Raw genomic sequence first — 22,972 nt, 5'->3', positions numbered from 1 at the left:
TTTTCCTCGCCCCGTGTCCCTACTATATCTGAAGGCCAGTGATAATGATGTGGGTACAACCATGCCAATTTTTCCCTGTCAAAATTTCCACTAAAGATGCCCCATGAGGTTTAGAAAATTATCACTACAATCCATTGTACAATAATCAGCTGGTACTACGAACAGGCAAAAGTTGTGGCTGTTATCAAGTGAACACAAAAATATTATTCAGAGGCAGGAAAAACAGGAAGTGTGTGTGAATGGCATTTCCCCCCTTTATTCTGCTGTATTAAGCAGAGTGGGACAGCCATGGTCAGGCAAGACTACTGTCCATAAAGTGTGGGGAAAGCAGTTACCTCTGGGCAGTTATGGGAAGACAAATCATCCTGGCCCACAGGGTAAAGTCTGCCGGGGGCTCTTCTGACTGGGAACCCCCCGCAAAAGACACACTGTGCAAGCTCTGTTCATTTTGATGCAGCTAGCCCAGCAGGCACTGTCCTTGATTTATCAGGTCTGTGGATTTTTCTGCCTAAGGGACAAAAGTGCTCTTCCTATTTGCACATTGTAACAGAAGCCTCTAAAGCAAGGGCAGGACTTGCTACCCAAATTGTCTCAATTTCAGTATTAGAACCCCATCTTGTTAAATTAACAACAGGACCTTTGTACTGCAAAGAAGGAAAAGCAACATTTATTTCTTACTTGTTTTGAGGTGAACACGGTCGTGTTAAATACTGGCACATTGGGAGCAAAAGGAAAGCAAATGCTATTGTTGCAAGAACTAGGAAAAGGGAGAAAGAAACTAAGGTTAACATATACCCAATTTCATTGCTTCAAAAACAACAATACAATCAGTGAAAATTAACTGATTGTATGAAAATTAACTGATATATCAATAGCCCTAGAGGCAGCACAAGTTAAACATTAATTTCTTTAAAGGATTTTATTTTGCTAAAAATTAGTAGTCCAAGCAATTTACTATCATTAAATTATAACTGTAAAGCCAGTATATCCCAAAGAGTGAACAAGCCACAAATGATATTTTAAGTCAGCACTCAAAGGATCATTTCAAAATGTTTTAGGTCTGATTATGAAGCTTTTCTGAAATACATCACTTTAGTAAGGGGCTCAAAAATGTAGTACGAAGAGACTAATTTCTGTGGGTAAACTTTACTCATGCAAATGAAGCCTAAATACATTAACAGTTTGACCAGTGTGCAAATCACATTTCTCAGGGGCTAAGCAGCACTTGGGCTTCTTCCTGTGTGCTAGTCACTTTAACTTTCAGCCTACACACAAACATTTTGACCCAGAGCTCTGGGCTGTTTAGAGGGCAGGGTCATAACCCCCAGCCACTGGGACAATCTGGCCCATGCAGCCTCTGAAGGGATTCCCAGATGGCATTCCCGTGCTGTCAAGCACAAGCAACAGGATCCCTTCTGTTACCTCCAATTGAGAACACAGAAACATGGGGCACTGAGCCATGTGATTTATCCTTGCTAGGCGGAGAGGCTGCTCTTCCCAAATGGACAAGCTCCCTTCGGAATTGCTCACCCCACTTCCTTCCCGCATTGTGGGGACAAGGCAGGGTGTGCAGCAACAGGGCAGAGTCAGCCCAGTGCCTGATGTTCTTCCACTGGAGGAAGGAGATGCATCAAGTCACCTCTGCTTTACTCAGTCTGTTTTCTTCCACCAGGGTGGGAAGGAAGCAGGGCAAAATGGACCACCTCACAACAGATGTGAAAGGAACTTGGCCAGCTTGTCTTCACTCCTGCTGAGGAAAGCAGACTGAGTTCTTATCATTCCTCCACTGGAGCACTGAGGACCCAATCAGGGGAAGTCTTGGACCTGTTTGCTGCTTGGACAAGGGAACAAAGGATACCAAGTTTATTGTTATGTATGAACCAAGCATAGGTATTACAAAGTCTGAATCCAACACTTTGTTTTTTATAGGATGCATTACTATATCAGACATAACCACAGAAAAGGCACTACCTATTTCAGAAAAAAAGCCTCTAAGATGAAGCTAACTGTCTGTGGCTTTGTAAGTGCTTTCATCAAAATTAATTTGTATCAAAATGTGCTACCCTGTAAACCTGGGAAAGCATCAATTTTAAAAAGGCAAGTAATATAATCAACTAAAGCAGACTGGGCAGCACACAGCCCCTGCACTGCACAAGATGGACACAGCACCTTAGTGCTGTCATCTTTTGAAATTCAAAGAGAGCCAAAAGCATGTTTTTAAAATGGTCACTGGAGCTGCTGCAGAGAAACAAAAAAGCCAAAATTATCTTGTGAAGAATTTTGGCTCTTCTGGCTCTCTGTAGCAGCTCCATTGGTTGTATATTTACTGATTTTTTTAAAGCTCCTTTGAGCAAGATTTTTGGCATTTGCAGGACTGAGTGTTGTAGCCTATGACGGAGCAGTCCAGGGGAGGGAAAATGGTTCAGCTGACCTCCCAAAGTTAGTCACCAGTGTTCTCCACACTGCAGCTCATGTGTGTGTGATGTAATACACACATACTGCAAGACACAGAAGAATACAGGTAGCATATACACGGCAGGACTGGGGAAGCTTTCCTCCAGAACAGCTGTTGATCAGCAGGAAGAGCCAGCCGGGAGCACAGAGCCAGAGCCTGAAGTGGGTGATGCACACAGTACAGCAGGCCCTCCCTGCCCTCTCTGCAAGCCCAACTCTCTCTCACACTCTCTATCCTCCATCCCACGCAAAATTAGAGTGAATGCTGAAAATGGCCTGTAGACTGAAAGTTTTCCTACCCCAATTCTATGACATCTTATCATAACTGGAATATCTCTCAAAATATTGAACTGGAAGTCAACAGTTACAATATTAAAGCTAATGTTAAAGCTAAATTTTGGACAAAAAGTTAGCAACAGGCTGGAATAGAACACTTAAAAAAAAGAAACAAAAATTTCAGTTTTTCTGCCATCATTCATAAATGAGAAAGGCTCAAATATAAGGCCAGAGAAGGTATAAATAGTAACATTGCTTTGTAAACACCAAGCTCCACTTGACCGTGATACTCAGGCAATGTCTCTGAGAAAGCCACACACTCAGCCTAGCCTATTGCACAGCACGCCCTAGGAGGGTGAGAGGAGTGAGAACCCTGAGCTCTTTAGAGAAAAGGAACGAAAATGAGGCAAAAAATACTTACCTGACCATCACTTCAGTCAACCATCCCAAGTGCTGGAGATGGTGGTGATGAGGCAACTACAGTAGCACCCTGCAAAGTATATGCTCCCTTCTCACATTCTGTCATGCTGGAAATGGATTTAACTGGCAATGTGACAACTTGATGTACACAAGATACTCACCATTGTGAAAATGCCAACTATGTTCATCGTGGCAGGCAAGAACACACTGGTCCTTGTTGGCTGCATGAGCATGCACCCCTGCGAGGACTTGCTGGAAGCCCCTGAGCAGCAGTTTCGGCTGCAAGTCTTCTTCGGCCCGTCTTCCTCTATGGGACCCGGGCAGCTGCATCCCACGCGTGCCGGTAAAGCTGCGGCAGCTGCCAGGTCGGCGGGCAGCAACTGCCACATCTTGCCCCAGGTTCTCGGCTGGGTCAAGGTCCGGGCTCTGCTGGGCCGTTCAGGCTCTTGTCCCGAAAGCGCCCCAGGGCTGCTCGGGCGGCACATGCAGGGTCGCTGTCCAGCCTCTGCCTCAGTCGCAGGTCCCTGGCATGGCGAAACAGGTTCTCCTCAGAAAAGGGCAGTGGCCTGCCTTTGGCTCTATCCACCTTGCCTTCGAACTCGGCCAGTCCCCGTTTTCCAGCCCCTGCTGAGAAGCATCCCCACAGCATGACACGAGGCTGCCGCCGCCACCAGGCTTCCCGGTGGGGAGGGCGTTCTCAGGGCAAAGAGCGCGTTGGCTTTGCGTCATGCAAAGCATCTGGCAGCACGGCCGAACTCTCCCGCTCGGCCTCCTCAGCCCAGAGCACCTTCTCCCACCTTTGCTGTGTCTGCCACATGCCTTCCTGGGGATGCCGAAGCAGCGCTGACGTGGGCTTGTTCCAGCAGTGCCTTTCTTCTCGCCACTCTTCCAGTACGCCCAGCTTTGTGGAAGATCCAGGCGATTGCTGCTCCATGCACGGGTTCTGCCCTGAGCTGCGGGCCTCACCTGCTCCCTCGGAGCTGTCGCTGCCCTCCTGGTTGCTCCTCGGACTATCACCCAGGCACCGAGTTCTGCTGGGGGGCCCTCTGTAGGGAGAGCCACGGCTGATCCCTGTTCTCTCCACTTGTAAGAGTGGGCTGAACAGTGCTCTGGGCGTCTTCCTAATCTGGGGCTGCTCGTAGTGCCCGGCCCTGACTGGTGCTCCTGCAGTCAGCTTGATCCAGGCGTTGTCTGCATGATGCTGCTTGCTTAGCTGTGCTCTGCAACACCCTCTGGGGCATTCCGGGAAGGAAGTGTCTCACCTGGGAGCGTGTGGCCTGGAGGTGCACACGGGTGGGTTGACTGGACCGCTTACAGTCTGTGACTTCTGGAGGCAGGGGGAGCACCTGGGCTTATTCAGACATCCTGCAGCAGAGAGGTTGGGTGCTTATGCGACTGGCGGATGACAGCTCGCTTTTGCTTCCCTGACTTTTGTGCCATAGTAAAACTGCTTCGCACATTTACAGGGTTGAGTATCTTGTGTATATCAAGTGGTGGTAATGCCAATCACATTTAATTTCAATTCCAGGTTGTAACACAATAAAATGTGGAAGAGCAAAGGGGCTGTGTAAATACTTCTGCATGGCAGACCTACCAACTTGTGCAAGCATAGCAAAAAGTGCAGGGGAGTGATATGTTAGTTTCTCCCCTGCTGTTTACAAGACAGCATAGATGCCCCTCTCAGCTGAATAGTACAGCGTTTGAGACCCTACACTTGCTTCTCCCAGTAGGAGATCTGTAGGTCATAGCCTTCCACCAGCAGAGTTCTCTCTGCCAACAGAGATCTTAATACCTTGCAAAAAGCAACATTAGGGGTTTAGGATTGCGCTGTCAAAATGTCATGCATCATCAAAATATGCACATGAACCTACAGGATCTCAAATTTCTCCTTAGAAAAGCTATGAGAAAAAACAAAGCCATGGGGTAGAGTGGGGTTGGGGAATTAGGATGCCTGAAGCCAAAAATGGTTATGTAACAGTAAAAAGGGGGAACTATACCTCTACTCTAAATTTGAAAGTGGCGTATCTTTCCTTCAGTGCAGTTATCTTCTAGCATGACTTACTTAACTGGACTGGAAAAACACATTTGAGATTAACTAGCTCATACCCTGAACATCTCATCCACAAATGCGACTTGATTTCTAATAATAATGCTACTCCATGCACAAGATAAGTAGAAAAACAGTCACCTGCTGTGCATATTGTAAAGACAACTTGAACTGAGTCAAAGAAGAAGAACATGACTAAAAGAGACACTGATGCACCAATGGGAAGGAAGAGAGCCTGTGTTGAATCAATGGTCTGGATACCTGCAAGGATTTTTTAAAGAAAGGAAGCATTAGTTATTGCATCAAATAACAAACACAATTCAGCCTTTAGGTACTTTCTTCCTTGGGATATGTGTGACTGGTTTTGCAGGACACAATAAGCCATCATGTGTAACCATCCATAATGGGTTGTTTGTGTTATCCAAAACCAGACTATTTCCTACAACATGGCTTGCTTTTGGCAATAAGCCACCCTGACAACCTGTGGCTTGTTCTAGGGGTTGTTTGATCTGTGATAGGTTGATTCATGATGCTATCAAAACCGAGAAGAACAATGTTATCATGGGTTGCACCTTTACCATTGCTAGCAACAACCCTTCCACCAAGTGGCACTTTGAAGGCATTTCAGCCCCCAAAACATGCAAATATGTTTGCAATTTTTTTTCTTGTTCAGTCTTTCACAAGTGCACCCTCACTGCTTGTATGTGTCCTCAGTTTCCTCATATATTTCAGCGATCAAAGGTAGCAGGAAATTGGAACTGGTACCACTCATGGAAATGTCATGGTAAGACTAAGCACCTGGAATGGGGAAAGACTAGCAAAAGAAGCATCAGAAGGGACAGAAGGAATGGTACCTCCACTGTGCTATTGATTTTAAGTGCTGAACTACACTTCTCAGTGTCCTCCATTATTCTATCACTTCCCTGCATCTCCAGCTGGTCCAGAAAGAAAGAAAAAACCCTTTCCTTTTCACAGTTCCTTTGGGTATTATTACTGTGGTTACTGCAACAATACTGACCATTTTATGAAAAGCACCTATAAATGATGCTGTATGGGATGGAATGAATGGGGCTCCATGGGGATGTTGGTGTAAAAACTCTGATGCTGCTGCCCATTTGCACCATCCTATCCTGCTGGTGCTGAGCAGAGGAACTCTCAGGGAACCACAGTCACTGCAGCAGTAAGGGTTCTCCAAAGAACCTGTGAAAGGTGGAGAGTTAATTGCTTACCCTTCTGGAGTTGCAGCAGACCTGGGGGAAGTCTTAGTTCAGAACTTCAAATCCAGAGTATTGCACTGCTAAGTGGATGGCATTGTCCTCCTCCATTTTGGTGCACCTCTTTTACTGCTTTTTATCCCTTTAGGGTGGTTTTCAACTGACAACTTGGCAACTGGTCCCTAGCAAGTGTGCATAGATTAGTCTATATGCAACCTCATCTTGTCTTTTCCATGTCTATTGCCTGCTCCCTTTGGCAGTTTAATAGGAGAACATTGAGCAGACAGGGCTAGACATATGGGTTCACAGCTGGATTCCAAATAAACAGCCCCGAGGCTTCGGCAAGGGGCGGCATAGAAATGTTCTAATAATAATAATAAATAATAATAGACAGCTGTAAGGACACTCTTGTGAAAGACCACCACCACTGCCATCAATCTGACTGAGTTGTTTTTCTGGGGCCAATTTCTTTAACAATGTGACACCAATTCTGCATTTTTTGTCCTCTCCGAAAAAAGTCAGCAGTGACTACAAAGGGACAGTGATTGGAGGAATGAGGGTACAAGCTAGAGTGACCACAATCCTCTGCCAGGCACAGAAAGGGTTGTTCTGCGAACACTCCCAGGGCATCACTTATTCACAGGGCAGCTTAGTGTGACTTGTAAATACATGGCCTGTGTGCATGTGCTTCACTTTGCATTCATTCATTTGTTTTATTTTCACACTGCCCAATAGCCAAGACTCCCTGGGCAGTTAACAAAACTTAAACACACACAAGCAACAAAAAATAGCATTAATAAAACTTGATGCTTAGCGATGAACTATATATGGACATTTGTACACAAATGCAAACAGCAGTAAGGTTGGAGAAGGCAGACACTGACAATCATTACAAGTACTGTAGGGATGCGGTGGGTTTAACACTTTCCTTTTGTTCCTCAAAACTGTTCCTCCAAGCCTGTTATCTGTATTGGGATGGAAAGGCCCAGTACAAATAGTGCCTTCAAAAGATGCATTTTCACAGAAATCAGCACAGAGAAAGACAAGGTTAAACTGCCCCTCTCCACCTGCTGCAATTCAATTAATCCTCCCATCCCGCTACTCAAGAAAGCGAATGAGCATGGTCTACTACTTCCGCCCACCTCCTCATCTCCTTCTCTGTCTCTCAGCGGCAGAGTGAAGAGGAAGGCAGGTTGCTCACCTGTAACGGTCGTTCTTCGAGTGGCCATCTGTGCATCACACATTTGGGTGCTGTGCCTGCACAGCGCCTGTAGCTGGGAAGATTTAAAAGCTTAACGGTTTGGCGGGACCTCCACACCCCTCTTGCCCCACAGTATAAGAAAGTGAAGCGCCTGTCATTTCCTCAGTCTACTGAAGATCGACCATTCGCCCCCAAGAGGGAGCGTTAAGTATTATAGAGCACCTGCTCAAACACTAAGCAAGCATATACATAGAAATATATATGAAGAAAACCCTTCTACGAATCCGCCACCAAGGGAAACATGGTACCGTAGAAACCCAATCACCGACACCGAGTGGGGCTGGCGGGTGGGTTGTGTGAATGCACAAATGGCCACTTGAAGAATGACAGTTACAGGTGAGCAACCTGCCTTTCTTCGCCGTGGCCTCTGTGCATCACACATATGGGTGATTAGCAAGCTTATCAGACCCGCAGGCGGGGTGGTGTCATCACTGGAGAACAGGACTGCCTGACCAAAGGAGCAATCCTGTTTGGCACACACATCGGGGCGGTAACGTCTGGCAAAGGTGCAAGGAGTAGTCCAAGTGGCAGCCTTGCGTATGTCCTGGATTGGAATGCCAGCAGAAAAGGCAGAAGAAGCCGCAACAGCCCTTGCGGAATGTCCTCTGGGCATGACAGGTAAGTCCAACTTAGCAAGTTGATATGCCAGTCCGATGGTCTGTACAATCCATTTCGAAAGTCTTTGGGATCTGATAGGAGATCCCCTGTCATGTTCTGAATACTTGATGATAAGCCACCTGGTTTTGCGAAAGGGTTCTGTGCGAGATCTGTAGAAAGCGAGGCAGCGACGAACGTCGAGAGAGTGTAGTGATCGCTCTATAGGTGTAGATGGAGTAGGGAAGAAGGCTGGTAAAATAATGTCTTGATTGACATGGAAAGGTGACATGACTTTCGGTATGAATGCCAGGTCAGTAAGCAGAACGACCTTCTCCCTGTGGAAATTCAGATAAGCAGGGTCTATACGGAGCACACAGAGCTCACTGGCTCTTCTAGCCGATGTGATAGTGACGAGAAAAGCAGTCTTCCAGGACAAGAGGCGCAAGTCGGCAGTTGCCAAGGGCTCGAAAGGAGGCCTGGTGAGCGCCTGTAGAACAACAGAGAGGCTCCAAGTCGGAATATTGGCCTAATCGGTGGCTGAAGATTCTGTAGTCCTCTAAGGAATCGACGAATGAGGACATTAGAAAATGCCAATGAGCCTGGCACCTGGCCACGGTAATGAGAAATTGCTGCAATGTAAACTTTGATGGATGAGGGTTTCAGTCCAGTCTGGTGTAATGACAGGAGAAATGGAAGAATATTTTCAATGGAGGCTGAGTGAGCAACAACGTTATTGGATTCAGCAAAAGACGTGAAGCGCCTCCATTTAGCCGCATAAGAGCGGCAGGTTGTAGGTCTTAGCGTAGACAGGAGAATGAACTGAGTATCAGGATGCAGAGCACTCGGCTCCGATAGAGCATTTGTCGGTATCGAGGAAGAACAAGCAGTAATGTCCGGACACCGCTGGGTTGGCGTCGGGCCCACAGGAGCCGTCGGTATCGAAGGAGCACCATGACTCATTGAATGAGCCAGGCTGTTAAACTGAGTGAAGGAAGATCTGGGTGACGTACAGTCCCGTTCTGCTGAGTTATTAGATGAGGTATGAGAGGCAGTCGCTGAAAGGTGTTGCCGGACAGACGGAGAACGGTCGGAAACCACGGTTGGCAGGGCCACCAGGGAGTGACAAGAATTCCCTGAGCCTCGTCAAAGATTAACTTGGCGAGAGGAACGCATAAAATAATGTGTTCATCCATGAGATCATTACAGCATCCCCCTTCGAACCCGAGTCAATGCCCGCTCGGGAGCAGTATGCCTTGCATACCATGTTTGCATGAGTGGCAAACAGATCTATGTCTGGAGGGCCCCAAGTCTGAAAGAGGTGGTGGCAGATCTGACGATCTAATTCCCATTCATGGGTCGCTGACATCTGTCTGCTGAGTGCGTCTGCCTCCTTGCTGTTGGTACTGGCTAGGTGAAGGGCGAGGAGGGTAATTTCCACCCTGTTTGTTTATATAGAATACAGTTACAATGTTGTTGGAGGCAACTTGAACAATTTGTCCCTGAAGTGTGTCCTTGAACGACCGAAGGGCTTTGAAGACTGCAGGTAGTTCCAGGTAATTGATGTGCTTGGCAGTCTCGTGATAGTCCCAGGTGCCTTGAGTACGGAGGCCGGCACACACAGGGCTCCCCACCCAGTAAGGGAGGCATCAGTGAACAAAGTCAGTGTTGGGTGAAGCAGGCAGAACGAAATGCCAACACACAGATTGCTCTGTATAGTCCACCATGATAAGGTCTGGAGAATGGAAGTTGGGAGGTGAAGGAGCCAGTGAGGCGAGTCTCGTTGAGGTTGGAGGAGGCCATTGAATCACAGCTGGAGGGGCCTCATCCGTAATGAGGAGCTTCTGCACCGATAGTGCTGGAACAGTTCTGTCCATGTGGATTTGCCGAATGGATGCACGAAGGTTGTCTTGTTGTCCTTGAGGAAGAAAGGCTTTCACTATTGTACAGTCGAGATGGGCTCCGATGAAATCCATGATCTGTGAAGGAACAAGGCACGATTTTGCATGGTTAATACACAGTCCTAAATCATCTAAGAGGGTACAAGTAGTCCGAATGGACAATCGAAGGCCTTCTCTAGATGAGAAGATCAACCAATCATCCAGGTAAGGGTACACTTGAATTTCCTGGAGCCAGAGATGCACACACACTTGGGCCATGAATTTAGTAAAGACCCCAGTCCAAACGGTAAAACATTATATTCAAACAGGTTGGAACCGACCATAAATCGAAGAAGACGCCTGTGAGATGGATGGATGCTGATATGAAAATAAGCATCTTTTAAGTCCAAAAAAGTGAACCAATCCTCTCTCCTGAGCAATGGAAGAATGTTTTGAAAGGTGGTCGTCCAAAACTTTTTAGTTTTGATGAATTTGTTGACACCATGTAAGTCCAATATCGGACGAAGACCACCATCACGTTTAGGAACCATGAAATATCTTGAGTAGAAACCATGTAACCCCTTGGAGTGTGTAAGTTGTCGGATCACTCCCTTACGAAGAATCTGTTGAACTTTGTCGTTGAGAACCAATGACTGAGGTGTAGATCGAATCGGTCCCGATGGGGGTACGGTATCGAAATCGATTCTGTAACTGTGCTCCATGATGGATAAAACCCACTGATCAGATGCGATGGACTCCCAAATGGGGAGTCGACTTTGCAGCTGATCCCCAAAAGGAAGGGGGGAGGGTGGGTTCAGGAGATGAGAAGAGGCTTGCTCAGCCTGTCAGCGCTGGCGTTTATCCGTATCTGGTTGGTGATGACTCTGTTGAAAACACTGTAGTGGTTGCTTTCAACACTGCTGACGAGGCTGAAACTGATGCTGGCCAGAGAATTGTGTATAGGGTTGATACCGGTACGACGGACGGGACCAAGACCACTTATGTTGAGGCTGGTTGGGGACTTCCATCTGACGAGCTGTCACATGTGAGTCGTGAATTGTCTTCACCTTGTGGTCCGTCGGAGCACTGAACAGCCCCGAGCCATTGAAGGGCATGTTCTCAATGCCACACTTGGTTTCATTTGGAAAGCTGCAGTTCCGGAGCCAGGCATGGCAACGGAGGACTACAGCATCAACAAGGGCCCTTGAGTTGCAATCAACATGGTGGTCTTGCCATGGAGAGTTGTTGGACTGCCACATGCATTGCCTCTTTGGTGAAAATCCGGGCTAGGTCCCTCTGCTGTTCTGGAAGCGACGTTGTGATATTTTCCAGCTTTTGCATAAGAAAATACTAGTAGTGGGCCAGCATTGCCTCATAGCTGGAAATCCTGTGGCGGCGTAAATATGGCGAGCCATCATGTCAATCTTCTGCCCTTCTTTATCGTGAGGAGTGGTGCGCTCCCTCGACTCACGGCCTTGAGATGACTCCACAATGATCGAGTTTGGTCTCGGATGACGCAGGAGGAATGGAATGTCCTATTCACAAACTCGATACATGATTCCCTGCTCACAAACTTGATACATGCATTTGTAACATCGTGAAGTCGGCTGAAGCTGCTTGGGTCCATCATCAGTTCCATCATCACCTGACGAAGCGTGGTGATAAGCGGCAAAATGATGGTGGCGGGATGTTCGCTTTTGACGATGTTGTAAAACTTATCGGTACTGGGATCGAAGCGGTGCTGCGCTTCGATCTCCAGTGACCTCGTCAATCTTGCCATTGGTTCCCCAAACATCGAGTGTGACTCCTCCAGTAAGCTGGGACTTTGAGTGGTGATCACCACATCCAGTGAAGTGGACACTACTTCCGAGTCTTCTGACTCAGAGTCATAAAGGAGCGGAGGACTGGAGGAGGAGTCGGCCGGCGAAGACGGGCGCCTGGACTGAGCTGCGCCGGACGTCGACGGAACATCCCTTGGGACCGGAGAGAGGGTACGGTTGCACACCGAGGGGCAGTACCCATACGGTGCACAGTCGTCCCATGGTTCACGATGGGCCGATCCATGGGGCACTTGCACCCGTTCTCCAGAGGGACGGGTCGAGGCACGTTGCTGCTATCGCACCTGCTGAGGAGGGACCCTCGGGAAAGCCTCCAGCGATGGTTGCGGTGTGGGCGCCATCGGAGGAGCCATCTGAGGAGAGACCCGGATCTCTCCATCAGAGGTAGATCCCAACATGGCTGCCTCCTGGTGTTCAGGCGAAGATAGGACGGAAGGGACAACCTGTCGCGGGGACCCAGGTGGAGTCACCTGCATCGCCAGCTGGAGAGCCAGTCCGGTTGGTCTTGGTACCGAAGCGGCCATTGGGGCCAACGGAGCAGACGAACCTGAATTACAGTGTTGGGGTTGATCAGTTTTCTTAGATTTATGCGACATCTTGTCCGCCTTGTCCTTCTTAGGCTTCTTGTGGCCTGAGGACTTGCCCGGTCCACTGTGCTTCCTCTTCTCCTTTTGTTTGTTTGGAGATTTAGAGGAGCACTTGTCCTCCGGCAGAGTAGCACCTTCAGCCGATGGGCAGGGCAGAGGGGCAGCCAAAGAGGAGGGCTGCGCAGCGGATTGGCCCACTAGTGCAAGTGGTTCTCTCGATTTTTCCACGCCTGCTTTGTAAAGGCCTGGCAATGGCCGCATTTATCAGTCCTGTGTCCTTCTCTGAGACAAAGAAGACACAGGTTGTGTGGATCAGTAGGAGACATCTTAGATCCACACTGAGAGCACTTTCAGAAAGCTGCACGCTGAGCCATCGAGAATGAAAAGGAGAAGATAGTGAAGCTTAGAATGTAAGAGAGAAAACCTTTCTTTTTTGCGGGGGGGGGGTTAACAGGGAAAAAAGGGGATGGGGGAATGTGAAGAAAACTTCTAACAGGGAGGGAATAACTCGGAATCTTAACAAGAAAGCTAAGAGAAACAACGGTTTAAGGGAGAACAAGATACACAATATAGCTATGAACTGAGAGACGAAAGGCTCAAGGCACAGTGAATGGCGGTCGCAAGAAGACTGAGGAAATGGCGGGCACTCCGCCTTCTTATACTGAGGGGGGGAGGGGTGCAGAGTTCCTGCCAAACTGTTAAGCTTTTAAATCTGCCCGGCTATAGGCACCGTGCAGGTGCAGCACCCATATGTGTGATGCACAGAGGCCATGGTGAAGAATCCAGCTTCCAGCTGCGCCCCTACCTGGAGTACGACTGCCTCGCAACAGTGACACATGCGCTGGTGACTTCCCGTCTTGACTTCTGTAACGCGCTCTACGTGGGGCTACCCTTGAAGACGGTCTGGATACTTCAATTGGTTCAAAATAGAGCTGCCAGGCTGCTGACGGGGACTAGGCGTTATGTTCACATGACTCCAGTCCTCCGTCAGCTTCACTGGCTTCCCATTGAAGTCCGGGCCCAATTCAAGGTGTTGGTGATGACCTATAAAGCCCTAAACGGCTTGGGACCTGGTTACCTGAAGGAGCGCTTACATCCATATATGCCCGGCCGCCCCCTGAGATCGGCGGGAGAGGCCCTTCTCTGGGAACCCTCCGTGAAAGAAATTAGGAGGGTGGGTACTCGGAGGAGGGCTTTCTCAGCGGTGGCGCCTGTTATGGAATGCGTTCCCCAGAGAGGTCCGCCTGGCGCTGTTGTTATTTGTTTTTCGGTGCCAGGCGAAGACCTTTTTATTTAAGCAGAATTTTAAATGTTAATTTTATTGAATTTTATCTGGCCAGGGCGGCTTATTTTATATTGTATGTATTTTATTCTAATGTTTATATTTTTAATTTATGATTCTAATTATTTAACTTATTGATGTAAGCCGCCCCGAGGCTTCGGCGAATGGGGCGGCATAAAAATGTTTTAAGAAATAAATAAGAAATAAATAAGAACTGAGCTGGTTAGGGGGCTAGGAGGATAAGTACTCCCCAAAAACACAGTGCTAAGCATTCTTCCAACCAGAGAAGCCCCAGCTGAACAGAGTGCACATGCTCATCTTCGTGCACATGCTTATCTTCTAGGATGCAATCCTAAACACATTAAAAAGAGAATATGCCCTCTGAATGGCATGGCCCTCACTACCTATCAAGTAAAGAGGTCCAGGGTTGCAACTGAGCCCTTTGCACTTTGCACATGGTGTTGCATGTTGCCAAAGTCGCACCAGCAGACAACCTATCTTGCATCGAAGAGCAGCTGTGACATTGTATACTAACACTGGCCAATGGAAAAATAATTTTGTGACTGATCAATAGAAAATGGTGGGATGGAACAGACAGTAAACAAAAGGTGAATGTGACTCTGAACAAAAAGCATAGCTACATTCATTTCTATGTTTACATCAGTTTAGGGATACTAGTCTCAACTTCAGACTACAGTTGCCAGTGATAGAAAAACTTCTCTAAAGAGGTTCACCTATGTTTTACATATAATAGGAGTAGCTACTACGAAGAAAGATCACTTGAATTGCATATACAGTGGTACCTTGGCTCAAGAACTTAATCCGTTCCAGGACTCCGGTTGTGACCCAAATTGGTCGTGAGCCAAGTCAAATTTCCATATAAGGTTCAATGTAAATAAGGTTAATCTGTTCTGTAACCATTTTTTTAATCACAAAAATTTGAAACAAAGTGACAAAGAACAACAAAGTAACAAAGAACAAAGATGGCAGCCCTCTCCCCTCACCCCCAGCATGATCGCGGCCATCTCCTCTCTCAAGCACAACCGCGATCACGCCAGTCTTCCCTGCACAAGTGTGACTCCGATCGCAGCCATCTCCCCACCCTGAGCTTGACCGCGATTGCCACATGCAGGGAAGACAGGTGCAATCACGATTGTCACTCGATGAGGATTTCGCGACCCAAGGCAATTTTTTTCTGAAATTTCTGTTCACGACCCAATTTGGTCATGAACTGACTGAGCCGAGGTACTATATACTGCTTCATTTCAAGTTCACCTTATTAATGCAAAGCAAAAAGAATTAATATAAGGATCTGTAACCAGAATTTAAAAATGCCTGCTCTACAGAAAAGGAACACAGTACCCATTCTTAGCATGTTCTGCATTAATATCTAGAGAGATGCTTGTATTGACTAGCCCCAATTGGAAACCTGCAAGGTACAACCCAGGCCCAAGCCCTGCATCCTCTTCATTCCCTACAATCCAGGCCAGAGACAGTGATACATCTTACTGTTATTTGTGCTGCTGCCATTGAAGGGGCCGGCTGAGCTGCTGCTGTCCTTTTCTTTGTCCTGATTCTCAAAGTCCATGTTAAGGGACCTGCAGGCAAAATCTACACATGAGGTATCTGCTTCATATTCCAGCATGAATCACACACACCATTATACTGATATATTCATTTTTATTTATTTAAAATATTTTTACCCTGTCTGATACAAAAATTGTCTCAGGATGTCCCAGTATATATTAAGAATATATACTGATATATTAAGGATAGAGAGAGAGAGAAAGAGCGCGCGAGAGCGAGCGAGAGAGAGAGCCCACCCATGTGAGAAAGAGAAGAAAGAAAGGAGAGTATATTCAATAGTGTCCAAAGGCAGCCTTATGTTCATAACATATTATTAAATGTGTTTAATAAAGAAATAGGAAGTAGATTATTTATTCATTCCCTTTTTCATTTATGACTTGCATCCTGTTGTTCAAAAGGTATTTTTCCACAGCAGCAATAAAATGAATAAATAGAATTATGAATAAGAACAACTTATAAAAGCAGCATGAATCCAATTGACTATGGATTAACCCTGTTAAAAGGCCGAAATGATAGGAGGTTTACTATAATTTCAGTTTACCAATTCAGTATTCTCTACATGCTTTTAAAAAACAGTTTGAAAACTATCACTGGACCACAGTATGGTCCACAGAGTGTTTTATTGTGTTGACCATTGCTGTGGCCAACTGTGGTCTTGTCTCATCAGCAATGGTTATCTATTTGTTTCTGATGGTATTAGTCTATACAGCCCTCAATTTCCTAGTCCATGTTACTTTAAGAATTGCCTTGATTAGAGGCATATGGACTATAGAATCAACTTGACTTTGCTCCAACTTTAAGAACCATTTTGAACAACCTTGCTCCCTCTCTCCTTCCCCCTAGTCACACACACGATCAGACAGAGGTTTCAGTAGTTGGGCCAAAAGTGTGGAATTCTTTCCTGTCTGAGATGTACTTTTGCACTGTACTACCAAAAGGATTGCCTGAATCTTGGCTTTACTTCTACTCCGGGGGCAAAGTCCATAGTGCATAGTCAGGTAGCAAGGGGTCAAGGCCAGTAAATCCGAGTCACAATCCTACCATGTCCAGGAGAACAGGATCACCATGAGGCAAAGAACTGTCAATACCCTGGACAGCATAAGTTGCTATTTCCCTCCCAGAAATACATGTGATGAAAGTGGTCACATAAAACATAGATCACGTATTTATTTATTTAAACATTTATATGCCACCTATTTCACCATGGCATCTCTAGACAGATAGAGATGTATTGGATAGATCAGGGCTGCTTGAAGGAACTAACTTATTAATGCTGAAAATTCTGTTCTAAAGCAGTATTATGTTCTGTCAGCCCCGCAACATGTAATTGAATCAAGTCTTCACTACTTAGTAATGTATCTATGCTCAAATTTGAATACTTATTAGCTGGTGCCAGTACTTGTCACCAGAAGATGTTGCAGACTTGAGGACTGGCTGTGACAATAATGTTTGTGATCCTTTCTTATATTCTAATATCATGAACCCCCCTTAAAATGGAGAGGGGGATTCAGTGTGTTAGAGAAGCCAAGAGCAATACTGTCTCACCAGGCTTTTCTCTTAGCAGGATCTCACAAGGTGGAGGGGTCAAGGCAGAGACACCAGACTAAGATGCATCCACCCAATTCAGGTTTAACAGTCACATCAGCAGAAGATAATGGATATCTGTAATGTTGATGGAGACGGAGAAACTCCTGAAGGGTAACTACTGAGCAGCAGTAATTGAAGGTGACACTGGCATAGGATCTTTCACAGACAACGGCAGTGATACTCAGTGTAATTCTGGCTAGTACCGAGCAGAAGACAATGGTAAAGCACTTCTGAATATTATTACCGCATAAGCCCTCTGAAAAAAAATCTAAAATGAAACAAAAAATAGTGCCAAAAGAGGAGACTCAAGTCAGAAGGCAGTCAACACCTACTGGGGAAGAACAAAGGACAAGTTAAGAATAGCATTGTGGCTAATGATGCAACTAGATCAAAGCTGAAAAGAGGTCTGGTGACTGACACGCACAAGGTAAAGGAAAGTCCAGTAATAAAGGAAAGTCCAACACATACAATTGGAACATGAGAAGTATGAATCAAGGCCAATTAGAAACTGTGGAGAAAGAAACGGAACTGTTAAGTATCACAGTACTTGGTTTGAGTGGACTGGAATGGGACATTTCAGACAATCACTTTACTCTGAAAATGACCAACTTAGAAGAAAATGGAGTGACTCTAATACAGAGGCAAGATGTAGTACAGACAGTGAGGGGCTAAAATGCAAAAGTTTGAAGGATAAATATCAAACAGAATTCTGAGAAGATTTTTACAGGATCATGATTCAAGTCTTTGCTTGAAATAAAAGATGCAGAAAAGGAAGAAATTAAAAACTTTTATGCAGGTGTTTAAGAGGAAAATGATAACATACCAAAGCAAGGCATGCTGATCATCACAGGTAAATGGAACACAAAAGCAGAAAACAAAACAAAAACAAATGTGGGAGAATTTGGCCTATGGGTCAGAACTAGAGCCTTCCCCAAGCAGCTGGCCTTCAGAGTCATTTGGACCACAACTCCCAGAATTTCCATCTAGTAGGGCCATTGACCGGGAATTCTGTTGCAGTCCAAATGTTTCTGAAAAGCACAAGGTTGGGGAAGGCTGGTCTATGTAACTGAAAGTGGGAGATGAAGAAGCCTTTCTTGCTGCCAAGACAAGACCAGATGCAGATTGCAGTAGCAACCATGAACTATTAATATTAAATATCATAGTAAAGCTGAAAATGATCACTAATAAGTGCCAAGTTATAACTTAAGTAACATCCCTCAAGAACCGAAAGTCCACTTAAGGAACAGATTTGTGTTACTGAACTAAACTGACCATGAACTAGAAGAATTGTGTTCTGAAACCAGAGATATTACTAAGGAAGAATGCCAAAAGACAATTCTTGTAGCAAATAGGAGCAGTAGGGGAGCCTAGATGGCGATGGAAGGAAAATTTCACAATTGTTAAGAGCAAGCAAGAAGCAAAAGGTAAGAAAAATAGGATCAAAATGCTGAATGTAACTTTTCAGTGACTATCATGTAAAGTTAGGCAGAACTCTTACAATGGCTAGTTCCAAAGAGAACAGAAAAAGAGGTTCCTTAAGGTCGTCAGGAAGATGTAACATGAAATGGCACTCTGTACCCAAACAATGAGCAGCCTAGTGCCCTTTGAGTTTTTCTGGCCTACGTCTACCATCGCACTCCCACCCTGGCTATGCTGATTATGACTGATTGAAGATGTTGGCCCCACCCAGTCCTATCTCTTCCATGATGTGAAAGCACATCTTTAAGAAACATGCCACCAGCCAGCAGTTTGTGATCTCTGAGGGAAATGTCAGTGTGTATATAAACCAAAGATTATAACCTTACCTGAAGCTGCCATAAACTATGAGAAGAATGGAAATTAGGAATGTAGATACTTGACTGGAATCCACAAGGGAATAAGCCCTGAAAAGGAAGGTAGAAAAATAAACTTTATTAAAACAGAGCAGCACATTTTGGTAGTTCTAAAAATTGACAAAAATCTAAACCAAAAGGTGAAAAGCATCTACAAATAGAAGCACAAGAGTTCAGGTATTAGGTACATACATTTTTTTCAATCCATTTACACTCCTAGTTCCCACTTGGCCATAGGGCCAACTGGGTGACTTTGGGCCAGTCACAGACTCTCAGCCCAACCTACCTCACAAGGTTATTGTTGTAGGGATATGATTAAGAGCAGGAGGATGAGTATTATGTAAGCCACTTTGAGTTCACTGTAAGGAAAAGGTGGGTATAAATCTAATGAATGAAAGAATGAATACAGGATTTTATCAAAGACAGATAACCAGGAGCACTCTGCAGATAAAACAATGCATACTGCTTTATTCCAGAGGAAAAAAAAATAGCAACACAAAGTGACGTTGGATGAATCACCTGAGACTGGGACATAGCATAGTGAACTATCCAGGTTCACCTCAGAGTCATCTTCATGCATACAAGGGAATATGAATAGAACCATAGAAACAGAGCGAGTCAGAAGGGGTCTCCCGGGCCATCTAGTCTGACGCCTGGCTCCAGCCGGCTCCGCTCACGACATGCCCACCATGTGCATGTCCAGCCTATCTTTGAACACCCTCACCGATGGGGCCTCAATGACCTCTCGAATGACAGGTAGTGTTTATTTACATATTCATATAAAATATTTCTATACTATCTTTTTATTCAGAATTTCCAAGTGATTTATGTTAACCAATAATGTACAATATGACAACATAATAAATATGGCTCACAACAGGAACAAGTAACTCTAAAATATTTATAGCAGCACAGGTATACATGAATACTAGTCACTTAGTATGTTCATTTTGTGTGGTATGTGAAGGAAATAATTTGTTTACCCCAAACATGTACTTCAAGCAGCTGCTTACAAGACTGTATATATGGACATTCACAGAACTCCGTGAAGCAAACCATCTACTTACTACAAATACAGATGAGTGAACACATGGACATCACCAGATGGCCAATACAAAAATCAAATATATTATATAATTGGAAGCAGAAGATGGAGAAGCTGAGATCTCTCTGCCAAAAAAAAAAAAAAAAAAAAATACCAGGAGCAGATTGTGGGAGTATGATCTCTTAATATCAAAAATCAGAGTCAAGCTAAAAAAAAAAATTTACTAACAGAAGCACAGGGCCAAAATACAACTAAAGTAACATCCCTGAGGAAATTTTAAGTCCACATAAAGAACAAATTTGCATTACTAAACTTGACCATGAACCAGAAGAACTGAGGACTAAAACCAGAGACATTATTAGGGAGGAATGTCAAATAGAATTCCTGTAACTAGCAGAAAAAAAGAGCCTAGATGGACAATGGAAGAAAAGCTCATAATTATTAAGGGCAAGCAAGAAGCAAAGGTGACAGAATGCTGAATGCAACCTTTCAGTGACTATCATGTAGAGTCAAGAGAACTCTTACAATGGCTAGTGCCAAGAAACAAAGGAAAACAACAAAAGAGGAAACACAAGAGACCTCTCCCAGAAGATCCAAGAAATCAAAGGGAAATTCAAACTTAAATTCAAAATTTAAAAGACAAACACAAGAATATACTATCTGACCAGGAGAAAATAAAGAGAAGGTGGTAACAAAATACAGAAGTGATGAAAGAATGACAGACTCCTTCAGAGAGGAATTCTATAAGGAGTGAAAGCTGCTCTGAAAGTATTTGGAAGGAACAAACCAGCTGGAGTAGTTAGGATAACAAAAGAGAATGGAGAGAATGCATCAGCCCAAATCCTAATAAGAATATGCCAAAAAATATGGAAAACTAAACAATGTCTCACAGAGTGGAAAAGTTCAATATACATTCTAATCCCCAAGAAAGGAGATGCAAAGGAGTGCAGCAACCAAGTGCATGAATTTCTCATGTAAGCAAAATGATGCTCAAAGTATTACAACAAAGAGTATTACCATCTATGGAGCAAGAAATACCCTGTGTTCAAGCTGGATTCTGAAAAAGGAATAGCATTCAAGATCATATTGGAAATATATGTTGGCTACCAGAGCATGCCAAAGAAGTTCAGGAGATAAGTCCATGCACCACAGCAAATCCTTTGACTGTGTGGATTGTGACGCTATGGATGGTTCTGAAAGAAATGTGGGTTGTTTGTCAGGACAAACAAAAGACTTGTTTGTCCTGACATGTAACCTGTATTGTGGACAAGAAGCTGCAGTTAGGACAGAAGATGGAGAAACAGAATGGTTTTTTTACAGCAAAGGCATCTGACAAGGGTGTATTTTATCTTGCTACCTGTTCAATCTGTATGAAGAACATATCATAAGAAAAGCTGGATTAAGATCAGAGAAAGGTGTGAAAATAGATGGAAGACACATCAATACTTTATTAAATGTGCAGATGATACAACTGGCAGAATGAAACAATGAATTGAACCAACTCCTGATGAAAATGAAAAATGAAATTGCAAAAGTAGGACTACAGCTAACATAATTAACAAAAATTATGCCTAAAGAAGAACAGAACTTTAACAATGAAGAAATTGAAACTGTGAAAGATTTTACACACCTTGGCTCATTCATGAAGACATTTAAAGTCTGATACATAGAATAACAGAATCATACAGTTGGAAGGGGTCTAGCAGGCCATCAAGTCCAACTGCACACACAGTGTGGGACTCAAGTCACCTATCCAAATTTCAACCCAGCTTGACCCTGCTTAACTTCCAAAATTAGGCAGGATCAGGCACCTAAGGCTATACCTGAGCTTAAAGTAACTATGTGGCCCATAAAGGGAAGGGCAGCAAGGAACTAGAAAAGATCATTAAGAGTACAGATGTTTGAATGGAGAGCAAGCTCAAAATCATTCACACTTCCATATTCCTGATCCCCATATATGGGTGTGAAATTGAGACAATGAAGAAAGTGGACAAGAAAAAAATGGATACGTTCCAAACATGGTGCTAAAAAACCGAGGCCGTCATACTTTGGGCACATTGTGAGAAGACAAAACTCCCTGGAAAAAGACAATCACAATAGGGAAGTATAAGACAGAAGAAGAAAGCAATCAAAGAATAGTAGAGTTGGTAGGGGTCTATAATGCTATTGAGTCCAACTCTCTGCACAATGCATCCCAGATAGATTGATGTCCAACTGCCCCTTGGATTCCTCCAGTGGGGGAGAGCCCTCAACTTCCCTAGGTCATTGGTTCCATCAGGGAATGTTACCTGATACCTAGCCAAAATCCGATTGCCTGTAACATAAACCCATTATTCCATGTCCTGCACTCTGGGATGATTGAGAGGGATCCTGGTCCTCTTCTCTGTGACAGCTTTTCAAGTATTTGAAAACTGCTATCCTCTCTCCACTCAACCTTCTCTTCTCAAAGCTAAACATACCCAGTACTTTCAATCTCCCATCATAGGGCTTTGTTTCTAATCCCTGGATAATCTTTATTGCCCTCCTCTGATTTTCCCCCCAATTTGCCTGCATCTTTCTTAAACTATGGTGCCTATAAGTGCACAATGTATTTAACATGCGGACTAACTAGTACTGAGTAGAGGGGAACCAGTACCTCATGTGCTTTGGAAGTGATACTTCAATTAATGCAGGCCAATATAGCATTAGCTTTTTTGCAGCCACATCACATTGCTAGCTCATATTTAGCTTGCAATCTACAACAACCCCAAAATACTTCTCATTTGCAGTATTGGTGAGCCAAGTGTTCCCTATCTTCTAGCAATGCATTTTATTTCTTTTCCCTAGGTGCAGAACTTGGCTTTTATCCCTGCTGAATTTCATTTAGCTGCTTTCAGTTCAGCATTCCAGCCTACTAAGTACACCTTGCATCTTGTTTCAGTTGTCTAGGTATTAACTATCCCACCCAGTTTTGTGTCATCTGTAAATCTCATAAGAATTGCCTACACTTCTTCATCCAAGTCATTAATAAAAATGCTGCACATCACTGGACCCAGGATTGGGCACTGAGGTATCCCACTTGTTACCTC

The 22,972-nt window shown here is 44.7% G+C and overlaps 1 protein-coding gene across 4 annotated transcripts in view; it reads right to left on the bottom strand.

Moving 5' to 3' along the window:
• Nucleotides 1-22,972, bottom strand: part of SPPL3 (signal peptide peptidase like 3) — a 109,249-nt gene that overhangs the window by 21,578 nt on the left and 64,699 nt on the right. For all 4 annotated transcript variants that reach the window (XR_006416111.1, XM_044444421.1, XM_044444419.1 and 1 more), the window contains exons 2-5: nt 18,833-18,910; nt 15,363-15,451; nt 5,339-5,458; nt 679-757 (exon numbers count right to left, since the gene is read on the bottom strand). Coding sequence is in view for 3 of the 4 variants with exons in the window: in XM_044444421.1 (XP_044300356.1) it covers nt 679-757; nt 5,339-5,458; nt 15,363-15,451; nt 18,833-18,910 (366 nt within the window). In the remaining variant the exon portion in view is untranslated. The remainder of the gene's footprint in view (nt 1-678; nt 758-5,338; nt 5,459-15,362; nt 15,452-18,832; nt 18,911-22,972) is intronic.

This window comes from Varanus komodoensis, unplaced genomic scaffold, assembly GCF_004798865.1.
Source record: "Varanus komodoensis strain SLA01 unplaced genomic scaffold, ASM479886v1 scaffold44_3, whole genome shotgun sequence".
In the NCBI taxonomy this organism is placed as follows: Eukaryota; Metazoa; Chordata; class Lepidosauria; order Squamata; family Varanidae; genus Varanus; species Varanus komodoensis.
This window is presented reverse-complemented; position numbering and strand designations above follow the sequence as displayed.